This window comes from Semicossyphus pulcher, unplaced genomic scaffold (genome assembly GCF_022749685.1).
Source record: "Semicossyphus pulcher isolate SPU_LCO1_2020_fin unplaced genomic scaffold, fSemPul1.0.p SCAF_10, whole genome shotgun sequence".
NCBI lineage: Eukaryota > Metazoa > Chordata > Actinopteri > Labriformes > Labridae > Semicossyphus > Semicossyphus pulcher.
This window is the reverse complement of record NW_027211604.1, coordinates 31847542-31867922: the sequence shown is the minus strand read 5'-3', so window position 1 is coordinate 31867922 and position 20381 is coordinate 31847542. Positions and strand designations below refer to the sequence as shown.

Below are 20381 nucleotides of genomic sequence, written 5' to 3'. Positions count from 1 at the left end.
CATGACACTTTCTCAGGACATTGGAAAGCAAAAATCTGTCTAAAACCCATTGAAATAAAACAGAAGACAAAAGGTCAGATTACAACAATGTCTAACGATAGATTAACATTTCTCAAGGTAACAGAAAGGTTCAGAGACAGGGCCTGTGTTCAGCAGTGTCTGAGGCTCCTCCCACCTGCAGCAGCTCAGCAACCACTTGCAGTTTAGTTTTCATGCAGCAAGGAGCAACAGGGAAAGGTAAGTTGACTGCTTTGTGACATTAGACCTTGTTTGTTGATGTTGTTGTTCTCACACGGTTATGATATAGAGCTGGTGTGCCAGTGTACTGTCAGGGCAAAACTAACCGAAGTCACAGCAAAGGGAGAAAGGAAAGGAAAGGAATCCAAATGAGGAAAAAAAAAAGCTATTTTCTACTGTTATTGGTTTGCTAAGAAAAATGCTGTTTTGAATGACAAAGTATCTGAATATAAAACAATAATTGTATAAATCACATTAAGTGACATTATGAGACATAATATTTTCTGTATGATTCATTTAGATTCAGATCATAACACAGCAGAACTATTGTGAGTCTACTGCGGTCTAATCTCCTTAGGTGATGTAACTTCTCAAAGTCTGCATTGAAAAAACATCAACAGGTTTTTTACCCAGAGGGGGATGGCTGAAGAACACCTTTTTTATTGTGGAGGTCTGTTGATGTTTTTCAAACTAGCAAACATTGCTGTTACCACTTTTCCCTTTAATTTTTGGATCTTTATTTTGAGTCAGTGCAAGTGACCGAGGCAGGGTAAGGGTCAGCGCTTCAGTTCACTCCTAAGTCTCCTGAACTTGATGCATCACAGACAGGGGAGGTGAAGGTAGGGACCAGGCAGAGGTTAGTTTATTACTTTGTTAGACCTTAGTCACTTACACGTCAATATATCATTTCGTCCCTGGATATATATGCAAAACAGAATAATAAGGAGGAAACCAGTCACATCACAAGGAAGGAGGAAATAAGTCTACTATCTGTCAGCCATGCTTTACACTTCAGAGAAGCAGGACATGCAACATTCCTCATGCAACAAACGTACATAAAGTACTGTATTTTGCCCACGTAACATCAACCTGCATCGTCTTACACAGGAAGAAAATAAACATTGTCCAGGGCTTCTAACAGCTCAGTTCTCAGCAGCCTTGTCCTAGTGAATAAAATGGGATTACGTCTTTCCTAAGAGGAATAATGAACAAACAATGGGAGCCAATGCCACCACAACAATCTCAAAAACAATGTTACATCACCACCATTTTCCCCATAGCAGATAAACAACCTTACTTCATTAATCAACACGAACCTCAAATGTATAAAGTGAAATTTCCAAAGTCCTGATGGATGTGGGTGAACATGGACATTGTTAGAACTTGCAGGAATTCCTCTCTTAAAGGAAAAGCAGCAGCTCTGGTGAAACTGTCACCTCTATTTACAATATGTATTTTGTTGTTCACTTGTGCACCTGGTTTACTGGTGCCTTTGTTGTTCACTGGTGCCTTGTTTACAGTTCACAACTGTCAATTGTGCAATTATTTATCCTCATCTGCAGAACATCTTTGTCAAACACTGATAAAGTTTCTGGTGTTTTTTGGGGGGGGGTTGTGTGGCACACGGAAGTGTGGCATGCGTGTTGATCAGCTAGAGGAAGGCTTAAAAAAGAAAACATGTAAAAAAGTTTGTGAGCTTTTTATGTCGAGACAAAGAAGCTTATGTTATCCAGCTGCTGCAAGGGCGTGTATACCAAGCCAGAAACTGCGAGGCTCTGCGCCTGTACATGTCCTGACGCTGACGCATCCCATCCACAGAACTGTTCCAATGAATTTCACTTTGGTAGGTTACAGGAGGCCAATTTGAACCAATTAAAGTAGTAACATGTCCCAACCAGGTTGTTGAAACACAAAGTGCTCTACAAGTGTCTACAGTCACTCGGATTTGTTTTTGTATGAGATATAACATCCCTGAAAGAATTGGTCAATTGTTTATATCAGAGGGTCTTCTACAGGGCCTGTATTTAGATTTAGCCTTACTTTGTATGTTTATTTGAAATTATGATAAATGTAACAATTCAATTGTAATAGTTAACAGATGATTAAATGAGCCATTCCATTGATAAGTAATGGAATAGACAGCTAACTCATCAACCATAAGTGCATTTTGAGACTCAGAGTTGATGATTTAATATCTTTAAATGTAAGAAATGTTGGGTTATCATCTTTGAACATGAGTTGAGGAAAATCTAGCAAGCAATAACACAATGATTAATTTCATGACTCATTAAATTGCTGCTTGTTTTGTCCATCAATGATTTGATCTATAAAATATAAAACACTAGTAAAAACAATCCCATTAGGATTTTCAAAAACCCAAACTCAATATTTGCTCTTTAAAAAAAACAACAACTCAAGGGCCCAAAAATATTCAATGGGTTATTTCATAGGACAAAGAGAGCAGGATGTATTCAGAGAGGAGAAAGTGCAACCAGTGAACCTTCAGCATTCTTGCTTCAAAATTTACCTAAACCTTCTAAATGGATCATTTGAGCTTACAGCTAACGAAGATTCTGTGCCAGTTCCTTCTTTGCTTTTTTCTTTCACATTCAGATCGATCCAGAAAGGATCAAACATGGCTGCAGAAAGAGCTCCAGAAGAATAAACACAAACACAAGTGTCTCAATATAAACATTTCATTGTATGGATATAGCAAAGCTCACACAGTTTGTGTAAGCAACTGACTTCACTTGGGAAGAAGTGGTGATCATGTTAAACCCTTAAACTCAAACTGAAAGCTGAGGCAAGCTGAGGACGAGCAGCAGGAGTCATCATGATCGACCTGAGCTTTCTGAGTGAGGAGGAGCAGCAGAGCATCCTGGCTGTCCTGAGAAGAGATGCTGAGCTGAAGAAGGCAGAGGAGAAGCGTGTCCAGTGAGTTCCTGATGTCACTTCCATGTTTCAACAGCTCTGTTTGGAGGCACTGACTGATCCTTCCTTTTAAACTTTAATGCGTGAGATAATGTAGAAAGTGTCTGTTCCAAATCCAACACAACTTGTAGCACAGTGCCTTATTTATGGGACGTTTTGCAGAAGAACTTTTACCAAAAAAGGATGTGATTTCCTAACCAAATTTTTATAGACCAAAATGTATAAATGAATGATCTGAGTAATGAAGAAGTGAGGATACAATTCCCCCATATGTGTGTGCTATCAGGAACCTACAGAAGACTGTAAACGACAAGGACCAGCTTAAGTATATGACGGGAGAATGGTTCTATGAGACCAAGCAGCTTCGTCACCAGGATCGCATCCATGGCTCCGACATCATCAGGGCCTCCATGAGACACACACATAAACCCCTGACTATACGTGAGTCTGCTATGTCCTGCATCGCTTCTTTAGAACATTACCAAATGAGCTTGATACTTGAGAAATGAAAATTCTTTTGTATGGAAAGTTAGAACAATCGAAAGAAAAGTCTTTGTCATATACATAAGTAACACTTACATGCACACCAGAAAACAGTCCTGGATCTGAGAAGTGGTCATCCTTTATTTATCCAGATGTTTTGTTTAAACATTTCAACCACATAATTGTGTGTGTTACAGGATAGCTTTTCTAACAGTAGCTATGTTGTGTGCTGCAGTGGAGCTCTCCCAGGTGTTGCCAGAGAAGCCTAGTTTTGTCAGCAGTGAAAATAAAGAAGTGTTTGTCCCACCTGTGCTCTGTGGACTCCTTCAGGAGCCTCACACGGAGCTCAGCAATGACAGGTGAGTATAGATAACCAACGCAGGAGACATTTTAACCATTTATATATTTGAATTTTCAAATTTGATTTCCCCCCAAAATACAGCTTAAAAAATGGCCATTTGATTGAGACATTTTGTTCTGCTGTATTTAGTGTCTGAACTGAACTGTAGATTGGAGTCCTTGTTTACAGTGACAAACAGACTGATGGCTGTCTCATATGCACAACTCTTCTGCAAGTTGAAAGCATAACTGTAATTTGGTGAAAAAAAGTGTAATTTGGACAAAATTATTGGTAGGGACAGTTCAGTAAATACTGTGTATTGGTGAGACATGTCCCTAACCAATTCTATGCCCTTACTTTTTATGTGAATGTTGGCGAGTTAAAATTTGCCTAGGACATCATCTGGAACACTCCTTTCATCCAGGAGACTGCTGTTAGTGTCCAGTGTAAAAGCGTCAACATTGATGTACAATTTTAGGCCAAATCCTGATCACAAACTGAACCAAACTGTGACTGTTTCGCAAAACTAAACTAAATGGTAGATGTTTGGTAAGACATAATAATCTGTAGGCCTGCTACATTGATAACACAGATCGACCCATCGGAGTAGATTTTTGTTGGTGGACATAATTAAGTCAATCTAAATGTCAGTATATTTCAGAACTATGAATTTGTACATTTGTTCCAGTAAAATGTTGTTATAGTCAATTTGAGAAATGTTTAACAGTCACATAAAAGTATTTTGACAATCAGTCTAGCTGCAAATGCAGCAATGCCAGCAGTAAAGTTACAAGGAAGATAGATTTATCATCAAATGACGCTCTAACTGGTGTATTAATGTATCATTAAGGGACTAGATACAACCATTTTTCACCTTGCACCTTACTTTGCCCCCAGATGATGTGCCATCTTATTGGTTAAAATTGGTTTCTTCTCCCTAAATGTCCTTGCCCTGTGAACTGTAGACTATGAAGAACCTTTGTGTGACGCAGAACATATGGCCTGGCCTTCCAGTGAGTAAAGATGTTTTTAGGGAGTCCCCAACTCTCTCATCGTTGTTGTCTTATTTCCCACTGCAGAAGGAAGCAGCCTGAAGTGATAAACCACTGAATACAGCCTGCTCACAAGCAAACAGCAGATAGACACAGTTAGAGACCAGCTGCTAAAATTGTGGTACATTTAGCCATTTACATTTTTTACAGACATAAATCTTACATATCTGTAGTTTTATTTTAAAGGGGAATATTTCCACAACATATTAATACAGGGATGATGCTTCAGTATGTGTGCAATGCAGACTCATTGATGCAGCTCTATGATAATGATACATCAGGCTATGGATACACACAATAATGTACATGTCTTTATAGGACACATTTATTGTTGAAACATGTAGAATATCAGCAGACTTATCTTTTGAACAGAAGAATGTAGTAACAGAGGGATTGTTATAGCAGTTCAAAACTCAATTTTTGTTCACACAAACACATTTTAAACTGTACACATTCAGGGAACAGTATAAACAAACACATGGCCTGTGCTGTCTGTATTGAGCAACATCACATGATGTACTAGTGGAGCAGATTATTTGGGTGTAGCTGCTTGTGAGCGGAGTTGTGCTCACGGTAAATGAACACTTAGTAACTGGCCCCCATAGTTCTCAGTAATCGTCTTACAAGGTCAGGTCTCACATGTTTTCCACTGACCCTGAGGAGTGATCACACTGATAAATGTCATTCACTTTCTGCATGCCTTCAGTAATGAGGACTTCTCTGTCTGTTTTTAAAAGTTCCAATATGTAACTTTAATTAAGAGTTTCAAAACAAGTTAGACGAGAGGTTGTGTTGCATATTGCCAACACTTGCTATGACAGGAAACAAGACAACAGGGGTAATTTAGGTAATGAGATAATGACATATTTTACTGACAGAAAAGTACCTGTTGATAGACAATAGTGTAATCCATTTACATGAGCATCAAAATTTTTCAAATAGGATGAACTGTTTTTGGAAAACCTAAAAAGTTCTGCAGAAATTGTCAAGACAATATGTAACCTTGTGATGTGTTTCCTGATAGGTATGACATCGAGAACCCTCATGAGACACCGCAAAATGAACCTAAACTGGTTTTACAGTCACCCTCAAAGGTAAGATCCTGTCCAGAGAAAAAAAATCATTTAAAAAGTTGAGTGTGAGTCGGTGTTAAAATGTGCTGCATGTGTTTTATTTATCAACCTTATTTTGTTAAAGGAAAGAAAAAATCCATTCAACAGCAAAGTCATGGCAAGTTACACCTTGGAAGAAAAGGAAGAAGCAGTGGATCAAACCCGAGCACAGGATGAGGGTGAGTTTTTTGTTGGCTTGTGCCCTTTTGAATATGTCTTGTGAGTGTAACTTTATTATTCTATCCATTGTAATCTACTGATATATCATGTATTATGTTTTGAATTTCTGAGCTGTATAATGGACAAATCGTGAGAGCAGGTACACCTACATTATATACCAATGTAAGTCTGGTTCAACCAATCCATTCTTCAGGTGTATGGGTGTTTTATGCTTCAGCTACCTTTCCTGTGAACAGCATGTTGGCATGAGCAGTGGTTGGATGGCTGTGGAGAGCATGTACTGGCTTATCATTTCTAACAAATGAACATTACAGCTCCACAAACAGGTGCTTCTATAAAAAAAACTAATGGCTGTAGTAGTGTGTATAGGGTTATACGGGATATCACTCTGATGAAAGATCAACAGCTGAAGTCAGATCTCCCAATATGTCTATGTTTATTTTCCTCCAGTCACTGTGGGCCACAGATTTTCTGAGAACAACTCTCAGATGTACGTCGCTTTGGACAAAGCGTCTGCTAAATGAAATTGTAACATTGTGAGTAGTCAGAGTGAAGGGAAATCTGAACAGTGCTGCCAGACTAGCCAGAGGATTAAAGAGAAATACATTCCACAGCCTTAATCTGTACTGCATGACTTGTGGCTGCTGGAAATATTTCAGGAACCAAGAAAACAATGTTTTTGTTGGAGAAATGATACAAGGACACAGCTTACACAAATAGTGACACTTCAGACAAATGACAATTGGTTAGCAAATATTGAAAACAGTACCAGTGTAATGTATTTACATTGATCAATGTGCATGTTGTATACTATGTGCATTTATGTACAATATTGACTAGAACGACATTCTGAATATTCTCAATTATTTCTAATGAGCAAGTCACAGTTAATTTAATAATCAATTTTAAGAAGTTTATTTTTTTATTAACTGTAACTTTGCAAGAAACTCAAAGAGACCTTAAAACACAAAGAGAACAAATAAATAAATGAGTTCCTGATATTTCACAGTGTGGTTCAGACTTACTGACTAAACAGTATTTAGATCCTTTACTTGAGTAACCAATAGTCACAAATACTCCATTACAATGTTTTTCAGCATTATTTTCAGAATCAAATAAATACTTCTCATTCTGCAGTGAAATTGATGAGATTGATTTTTTATGTGACATTTCAGAATTTATGAGGATGCTTTAATGTGTAAGCTGCGTTTACTGTTGTACCTGGTCCAGGTAGGGCCAGTTTGAACTACTTTATTTACATACGTTATATTGCAGTGGTTCTCGACCGAGGGTGTGTAGCCCATTTGAAGGGTCGACAGATACATCTGAGGGGCTGTATGATGAACAATGGGAGAGCAAAATAGAACAAAGTCATTGAGTGGAACCATATGAAACGTTGAGGTGATCTGTTTTTGTGAACGTGCTAACAAATCACAAATCGATCATCACAACCAGACTAGGCCTCCGACCATTGATAGAAGCCTGGAGTCATGAGTATGTAATAATGTAGGATGAGAAACTGCTCAGGCATGAGGTGCTACATGAACAGAGGCTTTGATTACATTACAAAAAATGATGTGGATGGTGGTTCATTGGTGGAGTTGCTGAAGGAAACCACTGTGATACCTTAATGACAAAAACTGTCTGTATTTGTTTCTTTCAGAGCCTTTACCATCATCTAACAACTGCATATCTTACACTAGTGACCGTAAACAGGACCCTAATGACAGCCCATTCACCCAGAATGCATCTGTTTCCATTCTAATGTGTGAAAACAGAGCAGTCAACACCACATCTGTGGGGTGTTTTGTTGAGACAGACGGGCCAGGAGGCAGGCAAACTACCTCTGCTGGTCCACGTAGCATCCTCAAGCACTTGTCCCCTTCTAGCTCGTCAGACTCCTTGTTCCCTCGTCTGGACCAGCCGAGTCCAGTTAGCCTGGATTCTCCCACAGAAACCTGGTTGGACAGGAAGCAGGTGAGGTTCAGCTCCATGGTCAGCCAGAGCGGAGTGGATAGGCATGATGGGAAGGAGCTGGGGGAGCACAGTTTGCTGGATGTCGACTGCATCGCTCCCTCTGAGGATGGAAATGATAGTGCCAACACAGGCAGTACTGGTGCTGGCACACACAGGCCTTCTCACAAGATTCAAGTGGATTCTCAGGAGGATGAACTCAACCTAAAAAATGATTCATATATCCAAGAGCAGAAATCTGATCAACACGAGGTTGTTGGTGGTAAGAGTTTTATTTTATACCCTTGACTTATGAATCATCCAATAATGAATTTTACCAACGGCCCACAAATCGAGTTCATGACTTATGTGAATATGATTATGGAACTCTTGGTACAATTATAAATTGTACATTGAGTGCAGAAGGGGAAAATAATTTCAAATCATTATGAATAGTTTTTAGAATATATTTCAAATCATACAGATGAGTTCATCTAAATGTCTCTTTGTCAGACCTGCAGTACTGGCATTGATTTTTCATTCTATCACTGAGTGGCACTAAAGTTGCATATTTTCAAATCCTATTCAAAGTGACCTTGTTGAATTCGGTTACACATTTCATAACAATACTTTCTTAGGTTTCCCATTTCATTTGATAGTGATACACTAAGACAAAATCCTACACATGTATCTTTAATCATACTGTGCAATGATCTGCAGATATAATGTACACAAGTGATTCAATGGGTGGTTGCTGTCTTTGCAGACTTCTCTGGGCATTGTTATTTGGAGTTCCTCAGCCCTGCTGTGTCTGGACTCCCTTGCACTGAGCAGGAGTCAGGTAAGCCTGTTCACCTGGAGACAGGACCTGAAGAGGACCTTCACTCTCAGGCTAGGACAGCAGACTGGCCTGAACAAAACACTGACATTACTGTTAAGGCCGTATCAGATACCATGTCCTCAAAGGGTTCTTCTCATGATGTCATGAAGCCTGGAAATAGACTGCTTAGAGAAAAAGAGAAAGATACAATTGCTGAAGACCAGACACAGGAAGAAGAGGTGAAGCTATTTAAGCAAAAAGACTCAGACAGCAGCCATATGATCTCCCAAAGTTCTGCAGATACCACCAAGGACAAATCTGCAAGTGTTGAACAACAAGCTAAACTCTCTGAGTTGACGGAGGTCAGAACACTTCAACTTACAGCAATGCAGAACATTTCTTTCAAAGAAACAGTGACCTCAGTAGATACCGACAGTGTTGATCAGCATCCAGAGAGACTATCAGATCTGAAAGCTTTCTGGGAGAGGGAAAATAGTGTTCCCAAAATCATTTTTGCTAGGGAAGAGGCAGGGCACAAAGACAACAAGACAGGAAGAGAAGCTGCCCTTGGCCCTCAGACTGACTCTGATGTGGAGAGCATAAATGATAATCTCTTGCCTCAGATGAAAATGACAGTTGAGTATCCCGCTGGCACACCCCAAGAAAAGAGTTCGTCACCACAGACTGGCTGTACCCTCCCAGTAGTTTTATACAAAGAAGATGGCACATATAGAGCAAATCCAGTCCTCATCTATGAAGAGACAGATGACATTTTAACCTGTTCTATCAGAGAGGAAAACATCATCATCCCTGTACCTTCCTCTCAAAACAGCCAAAAGAAAGAGGGAGATATTCCAGATCCCCTTTCCAGGCAGTCCAGTCCCACTCCTCAAAGGGACAGCCGAGCTAAGATCAGTGATCTAAAACATTTTTGGGAGAAGGAATTAACAAAATCCAAGGTAATCCCTGCAAATGCCTCAACGAGGCCAATTCTCCGTAATAAAGTGGTTTCCCCTCAGTCTGATATAAAAATATTCTTACACAGCAAAGAGACATTTGAGACAGAGGGACAAACATCTCCATACAAAACCAACTCCAATGTTGTCTTGAAATCTTTAAATGTGACAGACAAGGGTTTCGTCAGTCAAAGTTCTCAGGATGTATCGTCAGCTTCTCAGCAAAACAGAGTCGAGGCTGATATAGAGGCTCAAATGATGCCCCTCAGTCCAAGTATATCCCATATTCCAAGATCAAAAGACCAGGAAGAAGAAACCAGGAGGAGTCCATCTAAGACGTGTCACCCAAGGGTCCTACAGAGAGAAGCCTCCAGTCCTAAGAGTCCCAGACGGGAAGGTTCTCCCTTAAAAACCTTTCCAATAGATATTGACCCCCAAACCAAGAATGTTGAAGAGCATCAAGGAAAGCTGAAACCAGTGCCAAAAGAGAGAAAAAGCCCCTCTCATGGGGCAAAGCAGACAGTGCTAACAGAAACTAATTTGAGCTCAAACATCATGATTGATAATATGAATACTAAGCAAAATAGTTCTAAATGTACGTCACCACAATCCAAAAAAGCCTCTGGAAAGAAGCTTGGGACCATCACACTCCTTGCCAGATCTTTCATCCCTCAGGATTATCAGCACTACCTTGGGCCACATGAAAAGGCCCATATCCCCCCTTTTACCCAAGAGAGCGATGCGGTACACAGTCCAAAAAAAACCCTCAGAGACGCAATGGAAAACCAGAGAGACACTCCCACTGAGGGGAGTCGTTCCAGGAAGGGTTCCTGGCTTGTGCAAAATAAAGATGGAAACTCCAGCCAGGACACAACCACCAGTGCCTGGTCACTGCCTCGGACAAGTTCAGGCAGTGAGCTTTTCAATCCATTCTCCATTTTTGTTTCTTTGAAATAATCACTTAGAAATATGAAACACAGTGCAGAGCTCGAGACATATGTGTTACATAGGTGGCATTTATGCCCCTAACTCTCTCATTTAGGCTCACCAACATACAAAAAATGTGCTACCCTAATATACTTTTATCACCACCTTCTTTTCAGTCCCCATTTACATTGTTTTTTCTTTTAAATGTAACCTGCTCTTTTCCTTAGGATGATCTGGTACTCAATTTATTTAAAAGGTAGCTGCAATGGGGGCAAGTGCAAAATATTCCAGGGGGATCTGTAACATTTTCAGTCATTTTTATGCAAACCACTGGCTTTGTCCAGCAGCTATCAGAATGGCTTTATTCTGATTCTAAACATAAACAACATATTGCACAAACAAAGGCTTTCCATTTGCAATTGGCTGATTTATGTTCACACAAAACATCTGTACAAGGCTATTGGCTGTTACGTTGGTCACTGTTTGTGGACTGATGTGCTAAGGTAAGGGTTTGCTGCCCGAGGTCAACCCAGTTAATTTTGTTACACTGTAGAATTAAACTAACATTGGTTCTGATTAAGCAGTCACACTCCCTCCTCTTTGGGGACTTCCTCATCATTTAGTCATTTAAATGCTACCTATTGCTACCTGCAAGGTTCTAAACTTTACCGACTCGTCTCACTCACCTGCCCTCTTATTGTGTCAGATGTTTAGATATTTCTCCCCCTTAGTTGCAATGATACATGCAATGTTTGCCCAGTATTTATAATTTTGTTCCGCTGCAGCTTAGGCGAGCAAGCTCTGTCAGCCTCTAACATGCAGATTTTTGTCTCACATCAGAAAATCTGTCCTGTGGGTCACTCTTTTCTCCTGCAGAAGGCCTAGACAGACAGACACTTCTGCCTCAGCAGAGGTCTAAAAGTTGTCAGTCATGTTTATAATCTTTATTATAATAGTTTAATACTAGGCTGTGTATTATGAACGTTTTTTGTTTTCTGCTCACAGTCATCAAAATCTGCCAGCTTACTATGCTGCACCAACAAGTTTATGTAAATGTCTTAAGTCTCCCAGCAGTCTAAGCCTAGATCAAGATAACTAGGGGCTGGTTCAAGGCAAGCCTGAGCCAGTTTTATAAAAAGGGAGAGTGTAAAGCCTGCTCTTAAAAGTAGCGAGGGTGTCTGCCGCTCTCTGAACACTCACAGAGCTCCAGGGTCAGGAGCAATGATTGGTCAGTTGGCGGTGCTTTAAAAAAGCTTGATTCGTTATCTGGAACATAACATAAGTTAGCGTGGTTATGTACTAAGAATTGACCTAACATTGTAGTACTGTAACCCAGAAAAAAACCTGAATTCACCTGGCTGACCCCAAATCCAACTTCATAGCGAAGGCCTCAGTCCCCTCATTTTATATCAACATTGATGCAGAAGCAGATCAGGGATAAGGAGGAACATGTTCAAATTTACTTGTACTGTATTTATAGATGATTCTAATCCAATAAGCTTTTGTCAAATTCAGTCAATACCTCCTCACAGTCCTGTATTTCCCTGTTGTGTGTGTGCTGACAAATAATCCAGTGTTCTAGCCAAACAACAAACAAAGCTCAGACAGTCATAGCCCATGGCCATTCAGCTTACTCTCCAGTTTGACGTTAGCTAGTAGCAGAGGGTTGATAGTACGACTGGGACCTCTCTGCATCTTAATGAAAGTCTGCTAACGCACAACCTAACTTCACTGGTTGCATGACCTGCTGCAGTGTCACTGTTTGCTCGACTGTAGCATAATGCAGATTTTTGAGTACAGCTTTTCCTGACCAAAATGTTCTTAAAAATACACTCATCAATATTTTATCTCCAAAATCACATACATCTCCTATAACATAGCATCTTTGCTAATATAAATCATGTAACTTTCATACATTTAACTCTCTTTTTTTTAACAAGTTTTAAGTGTATAGTCTGTTTTTTTGTTAACATCTCTACTCTACTTTCATTGAAACAGATGCATTAGTAATTCATAAAGTGTGTAGAACATCTGTGTTGGGTCTATTTTTCAGAGCTGATTTGGTTTCATCTGTAGGTTGTGATGAGACTCCTGGTACCATCCTGACATCTCTGAAACAATTATCTTCAAAGATCAAGTCCTCATCCAAAAGTCTGGATAACCTCACCTCAACAACAAGTAAAAGGACTCCTCTTTAATGCAGCTGATGGTCATGCGTGTTACTGTTTTGCCATGATAAAGTGTTTTTATTTTATTTAGCAGTTTTATGTAAATAGCACTGTCTCATATTATCTCTGTAGGAAAAGAGAGGGCCCAGGATAAAGAAGAAGCAATGAATCAAAGTGTGGATGATGGTAAACGTGTGGTCCCTTCTTTAATGTATTTACAGGCTTGGAAACATGCAGAAAGCATACTTTTGAAATCCATAAGTAGGCTACTCATTTTATTGTCATTGGAAGAGATTTGTCACATCTCTCTCCTAGTTTCTTCACTTCCATTATCATCTGACCCGAAGCAGTTGAAAACCAGTGTGTCAGTGCCTGTTCTTCAGCAGGACGAGGTAAACCACTCTAAACTGACCTTCACCATCTGTCCTGCAGTAAGTGAGCTGTGACAGAGTTTAATCTATGTGTTCTTCTGTTTTTCTCTGATATCATCAGACAGACAGTGACAGCACTTTTGAGACCATCTTGGGCTTGAGACGAAACACAGGCAGCTCCACGTCTAACTTAAGTCTCTCCTCTGGAATGGCCTCCATGTCATCAGTATGTTCAGTCAAAAATACACACTACACCCGACATGTGACCTCCATAAATTTTCCTTAATTTACAGTTTAGACTCTAAAAATCATCAGCCTAGAGTGGTCTTCCAGTTAGCATCTTAGGTACAAAGACACAATGGAAAATGAGGGGATAGATGTTCAGTAACACATAGTCATTGTAATTGTTATAGCTGCCATAATATATTCCTTTTTTTCCCTACAAATGAATTTAATCATTTCCCCTCTTTGTATACCATGACCTAAACCCAGAGAGGTTGGGCGTTTCTCTCTTCTGTGTCATTATGAATGAGCAGGTCAGCGGCAGCATCAGCAGCATTTACCCTGCAGACTTTGGTGACATTGAAGTCCATGGAAGCATCCAGTTTGCAGTGAACTACATCCAGAAGCTTGGAGAGTTTCACATCTTTGTGGTGCACTGCAGGGATCTTGCTGTGGTAGACACCAAGAAGAACCGCTCAGATCCGTAAATGCTTGTTATATATCTTATGCACCAAATGGTAAAGGTAGAGCAGATGTCACATCATCCAGTGATATCTGACATGAGAGAGAGATCAGAACGAATCTGAGACACGTGCCACATTTGTGAAACAGTAGCCTCTTGCAGTCATTTGAATAATTTTTAATATGTTACCCTATGTTCTATGTTAAGAAAAAGAGTAATGCTCTGCTCTCTCTTTCCAGGTATGTGAAATGCTACCTCCTTCCTGACAAAACAAAAATAGGAAAGAGAAAAACCGCTGTAAAAAAGAAGTCGTTAAACCCTGACTACAATGAAATCCTCAGGGTAAGAAGGCCATACTTAGTCTTTTACAGATCTCTCAATACATTCAGTCCACATTTTGCAAACATCTTAATTGCCTCCTTCTCCTTTTATAGTTTAAAATCCTAATGGAGGTGTTGAAAACTCAGAATTTAAACATCTCAGTGTGGCACAACGACACTTTTGGGCGAAACAGTTTTCTGGGTGATGTGGACCTGGATCTGTCAGAGTGGGACTTCAGCAACACACAGATAAATGAATATGCATTAAAAGCCCGGGTAAGGCTTCATTTCTTCACACAGTCTGTGTGTACTGTTGAAGTGATTTGACGAGACCAGGGTTGTCAACATTTTCAATACTTGGATACTTTTTCGAAACCACGTGTTTGAAAACTATTTTTACGTTCGATAGTCCTCAGAGGTATGGGAGCTTTAAAAAAACAACAGATCTGCATTCAGATTTTCAACCTAAAGCTGCCACGAGCAAAAGAGAGAGAGAGCAGTAACATAGACAGGGAGTAAAGAGAGAGAGAGCCGTTAATGTGAATAAGGCAGTGGAACCGTACAACAACCATACAACCCTGTAGGAAGGTACAGGGTTTAGTTTTTATAGGCCGAAGTTGACTATGTGTCTTTCTGCTCCGCCCTCCGTCACACCTGGACCTCTGATTCAGCAGCGACACAGCGGACTGTTCTCATTCACAGAGCGACATATGAAGATGTTTTGTGAAGTCCCTTTCCCATCTCATTAAGATGCAAAAGTTACGATAGAGTCTGTTGCAGACAGACAGAGAGACGGGCATGTAATCCCGACCTGCAGACTGTTGGCTGAGCTCCAGACCACTGCCAATCAATGGACGTCAAATCAAATCAAATGAAAAAATCAAATCAAATCAAGTCAAATTTTATTTGTGTAGCGCCAAATCATAACCAGAGTTATCTCGAGACACTTTACAGAAAGAGCAGGTCTAGACCGACTCTTTGTTATGTTATTTAAAGAGAGGCCCAACATGAATCACCATGAGTAGCACTTAGCAATATTCGGCACATTGGCAGAAAAACTTCCTTTTAACAGGCAGAAACTTCGAGCAGAACCAGACTCATGTTGAACAGCCATCTGCCTCGACTGGATGGGCCGCAAATGGGATAGAAGGAGATGCAGGATAGAGACAGGCAAAGAGAGCAACATCAACATATGTTCTTGTTACAACAACAACATATGTCCTTGTTACATGAACAACAACAGACACATACTTATGGTTACAAAGCCAATAATAGTGGTAGACTAGGGTGAAGATTAGCAAAATAAATAAATAAATAAATTAGTGAGAGAAGCAGAGTAATGATAAAGGCTGAGGTAATCGTAATTGTAACAGTTGAAGTCAACAGGTCTTACTATTAGCATTAGCAGCAACAATAATGATACTATGGGGAAGGCTGATGTTAGTAGTTGTTGCAGTCGAGCAGGTCCACAGCTTGGTGTGTCAGATCCCCCCGGCAGTCTAAACCTATAGCAGCATAACTATTGGCTAGTCCAAGCCTGAGCCAGCCCTAACTATAAGCTTTATCAAAGAGGAAAGTTTTAAGTCTACTCTTAAAAGAAGAGAGGGTGTCTGCCTCCCGGACCTTGACTGGTAGATTGTTCCAGAGGAGGGGGGCCTGGTAATTGAAGGCTCTACCTCCAACAGTACTCTTAGACACTTTAGGTACCACAAGCAGGCCTGCATCCTGGGAGCGCAATGTTCTAGAGGGGTAATATGGCACTATGAGCTCTTTAAGATATGATGGTGCCTGACCATTAAGAGCTTTGTAAGTAAGAAGAAGGATTTTAAATTCTATTCTAGATTTTACAGGAAGCCAGTGCAGAGAGGCTAATACAGGAGAGATGTGATCTCTCTTCCTAGTTCTTGTCAGCACATGTGCTGCAGCATTTTGTACCAGCTGCAGAGTTTTTAGTGACTTATTAGGGCAGCCTGATAGTAACGAGTTACAATAATCCAACCTGGAAGTAACAAATGCATGGACTAGTTTTTCTGCATCGTTTTGAGACAAGACGTGTCTGATTTTTGCTATGTTGCGGAGATGAAAGAAAGCTGTCCTTGATATTTGTTTTATGTGGGAGATGAAGGACATATCCTGATCAAATAGAACTCCCAGATTCCTAACAGTAGTGCTGGATGCCAGGCTGATGCCATCTAGGGCAGCTATATCATTAGAGAAAGAGTCTCTAAGGTGTTTTGGGCCGAGCACAATAACTTCAGTTTTGTCTGAATTAAGTAGCAGAAAGTTTCTAGTCATCCAGATCTTTATGTCCTTAAGGCATGCTTCTAGTTTAGATAGCTGATTGGTTTCGTCTGGCTTCATAGATAAGTATAATTGAGTATCATCTGCATAACAATGAAAATTAATGGAGTGTTTCCTCATGATATTACCAAGAGGAAGCATATATAAGGTAAAAAGAATCGGTCCGAGCACAGAACCTTGTGGAACTCCACGACTAACTTTGGTGTGCATAGAGGACACATCATGAACATTAACAAACTGAGATCGATCTGATAAATAAGATTTAAACCAACTTAATGCAGATCCTGTAATGCCAATTAAATGTTCTAGTCTCTGTAACAGGATGTGATGGTCTATCGTGTCGAAAGCGGCACTAAGATCTAACAGGACGAGTACAGAGAGAAGTCATCTGTCTGAAGCAGTAAGTAGATCATTTGAAACTCGCACAAGTGCTGTCTCAGTGCTATGGTGGACTCTAAATCCTGACTGAAAGTCCTCAAATAAACTGTAGTTATGAAGAAAGTCACATAATTGATTAGCGACTGCTTTCTCGAGGATCTTTGAGATAAAAGGAAGGTTAGATATAGGTCTATAGTTAGCTAAGGTGCCTGAATCTAGGGTAGGCTTTTTAAGAAGTGGCTTAATTACAGCTAGTTTAAAAGACTGGGGTACATAGCCAGTCGATAAAGACATACTAATAATATCTAGTAAAGAAGTGCTAATTGAGGGAAAGACTTCCTTAAGCAGCTTGGTTGGAATCGGGTCTAAAAGACAGGTTGATGGTTTAGACGAAGATATCAGAGAATTTAGCTCAGGAAGGTCAATTGGAGAAAAACTGTCAAGGTAAACATAAGGTTTTTGAGCAGTTTCCAAAGATACGTCCACAAATGTCCTAAACACAGCAGAATAATAAGAAGAATAGAAACACAGACCAAGGGCAGATCCTCTGCAGACACAGACACCAGCTCATACTGCTACTGGATAATAAGTGAGGATTAAGAGGGAAAATTTTAATGCTGCTCATTAAGCCTTTCATTATTATCAACAGTATGTCAGATGAGCTGGTGTGTCTTTTTTCTGTACCAGCATTTTGTGAAGGTGGGAAATGAAAAGAAAAATAATATTTTTGTTCCTTGGACTTATGTTTTTGTTGCCGTGGTATCGAACAGGTATCAAGTATCGTTTTATTTCTACTAGTAATGTAGCGAAGTTTGAAATTCTGGTATGGTGACAACCCTATATGAGACATTTACTCATCACATCTCAATCGTTTAGGTGTCACCACAAGCTTCAACACCGACTCCCTCACAGCTGATTGACGGCAGAGGACAGATGAGAGTCGCCCTGAGATTTCTGCTGCAGACGTGCCAAAGTGAGCTGATGACTCCTAAGTTTTAATCAACTGTTCCTTTCAATTTTGTCACTTTTTGTGTTCTGACTGAATCCACAGGTCAGAGCACATCTAGGATGGAAACTAGTGAGGTGCAGATTTGGGTGAAAGACTGTAAGAATCTTCCTCCAGTTCGAGGAGTTGTGATCGACCCGTTTGTGAAATGGTAAGATGTCCTGCAAACTGTCATTTACTGAAATTCACTAAATAAAAGTAACAGTATTAGAAACAGCAGGTTTAACAATAAAACTGCTTGAATAAAATCCAAATGACCTGCAATATAGTAAGTTTGAGAAGAAGCTGAATGAAATAACATTTCAGAATTTTAAGTTGAGTGGATTCATTCACAACATCATGGTCAAATGAAATCCTTTTATTTTTTGTTTTACAAAATGAATATTAGCGTTATATTTTCTTCCTGTTCTTCTGCTGCAGCACCGTACTTCCTGACACGAGCCGGAAAAGCAGACAGAAGACACGGGTTGTGAAGAGGACGGCGAACCCTATGTTTAACCACACCATGGTGTACGACGGCTTCCGACCAGAGGACCTGAGAGAGGCCTGTGTGGAGATAACAGTGTGGGATCATGACCGACTGAACAACCACTACATCGGCGGAGTGAGGCTGGGGCAAGGGACAGGTTAGCTTCCACCCCACTGTTATCTTATCTTATCTTTACTGTGACGAGTGCACTCTGGATGCTTTGGATGAGTTTGAACTCTGAGCAAAGAATTTCAATGCACTTGCTTTTTTCTTTTGCCATCCTCCACAAAGGAATTTACCACAGAATGTCAAACCTGTGATCAGTGCGTTGGACTGTAGCCTCTGTACATGGGGCGCGTGCTCTACCAACTGAGCTAAACCAGCGCCTTGCAACAGAATATTAAGAGAAAGCTGCATATTATAGCTAAATACAATTGAACATTTAGTCCAAAAGTAGAAAAAATAATAATTCATAATTAATAATATATTTAATTCTTTGGTGACAATCAGAAACATGACAATAACACGCTGTGATTTGTGTTTTGTTTTGCTGCCATCCTGATGACCTGCACGTTTGTTTTCTGGTGCTGCCAAGAAAGTGTTGTCTGTCTGCTGAATGCACGTTAATGCAGCGTAACTCCAGATCTTGTTTCTTAAACCAGGCCTCTGCTATGTAGCCCAATCCTAATATTCCTAAGCCTAAAAGCCTAAGCTCTGAACACTTAGGACTGAATATGCCTCACCTGGTGCGAGAGGCTGCAACGGCTCAAAATGGAGCAAAAAGGAATGGGACAGCACTTTTCATGTAACCTTGACAACACCAAATATCATGTGCAATTATGGGTTTGTGAGTTTACATTTGACATTTTTCACTTTCTTCTGTGAACGCTGTGGCTCAGAGGTAGATTGGGTCGTCTAGTAATCAGAGAGGTTGGCAGATCAATCCCCTGCTCGTGAAGTCTGCATGTTCAAATGTCATTAGGCAAGATATTGAACCCAGAATGGCTCCTGAAGACATAGCCATTGGTGTATGAATGTGCATGACTGTGGTTAAATAGATCCTGATAAGCAGGTTGGCACTTTGTATGGCAGCCTCGGCCATCAGTGTATGAATGTGTGTGAAAGGGCGAATGTGACATGTAGTGTGAAAGTGCTTTGAGTTGTTGAAAAAAACTGTATCATCTACCATTTACCATGGAAAGACAGACAGACAGACTGCATTTTTAAAGATGTAAATGTGGTTTTGCTTCAGAAACAAAACATTCAGTCATAATAACTTGATTTTCAATTATTGCCATTCTTACTAACAAAATAATGCCTGTGCCCTTCTGTGCAGGGAAGAGTTATGGGGTGGAAGTGGCTTGGATGGATTCAACAGCAGATGAAGCAAACTTATGGCAGAGGATGTTACAGGCAGAAGGTGAATGGGTGGAGGATGTTTTACCTTTGAGAATGTTGTTGATGGCAAAAAGCATGTCAAAGTGAGACTGTATAAAACATGCTGATAAATGTGTGGAAACTTGATGGGAGCACACTGCGTGTACATATAAATGCATTTACAACCTTTACATTATGAGTGGAATCAGCAGCATTAATGAGCACTATGTATCTGTAAAATTGATGATCACTGTATGAGAAATTCCACACACAATAATTAGGTGTAGTCCAAAGCACATGTTGAATTTGCCATATCAAGAAGGTAGTTATATGTTAGAGGATAAAATTGTAGTTATAAGATATACAATATTTTTTGATCTGAACATATGTTTGATCAGAGCACTATTGATTGTATATGTTGTTCTGTAATGTGATCACTGCATCAAGCAATTCTTTCTTCAATAAACAGCATATTAAATTGACCAATTAACTACTGTGGTGTTGTTGTATAATTCCATTTAGATAGCGGCCGAC

General features: G+C 40.0%; 1 protein-coding gene across 8 annotated transcripts; it reads left to right on the top strand.

The window, feature by feature from the left end:
• The first annotated feature begins 201 nt into the window (after positions 1-201).
• sytl2a (synaptotagmin-like 2a) lies at positions 202-20324 on the top strand. 8 transcript variants are annotated; one of them, XM_069670541.1, is made up of 18 exons: positions 202-237; positions 2632-2952; positions 3236-3390; positions 3668-3791; positions 5849-5918; positions 6022-6115; positions 7780-8352; positions 8836-10758; positions 12849-12950; positions 13073-13332; positions 13433-13537; positions 13848-14017; positions 14236-14338; positions 14431-14592; positions 17872-17968; positions 18047-18152; positions 18422-18627; positions 19807-20324. In XM_069670541.1, exons 2-18 carry the CDS (start codon positions 2852-2854, stop codon positions 19953-19955), a joined length of 4500 nt encoding a protein of 1499 aa, XP_069526642.1. In that variant the 5' UTR covers positions 202-237; positions 2632-2851; the 3' UTR covers positions 19956-20324. The 8 variants fall into 8 exon arrangements, with proteins under 8 accessions (XP_069526642.1, XP_069526623.1, XP_069526671.1 ...); XM_069670522.1 differs by having other exon boundaries at positions 13845-14017; XM_069670532.1 differs by lacking the exon at positions 202-237 and adding an exon at positions 787-874 and having other exon boundaries at positions 13845-14017.
• The last annotated feature ends 57 nt before the right edge of the window (positions 20325-20381 follow it).

What these genes read in the sequence shown, in the direction of transcription:
- sytl2a (XM_069670522.1), top strand. Translation starts at nt 2,852, where the DNA reads ATGATCGACCTGAGCTTTCTGAGTGAGGAGGAGCAGCAGAGCATCCTG. An exon ending in CTGTTCTTCAGCAGGACGAG is followed by an intron (nt 13,333 to 13,432) that starts GTAAACCACTCT and finishes TGATATCATCAG; the next exon opens with ACAGACAGTGACAGCACTTT. An exon ending in GAGGCTGGGGCAAGGGACAG is followed by an intron (nt 18,628 to 19,806) that starts GTTAGCTTCCAC and finishes CCTTCTGTGCAG; the next exon opens with GGAAGAGTTATGGGGTGGAA.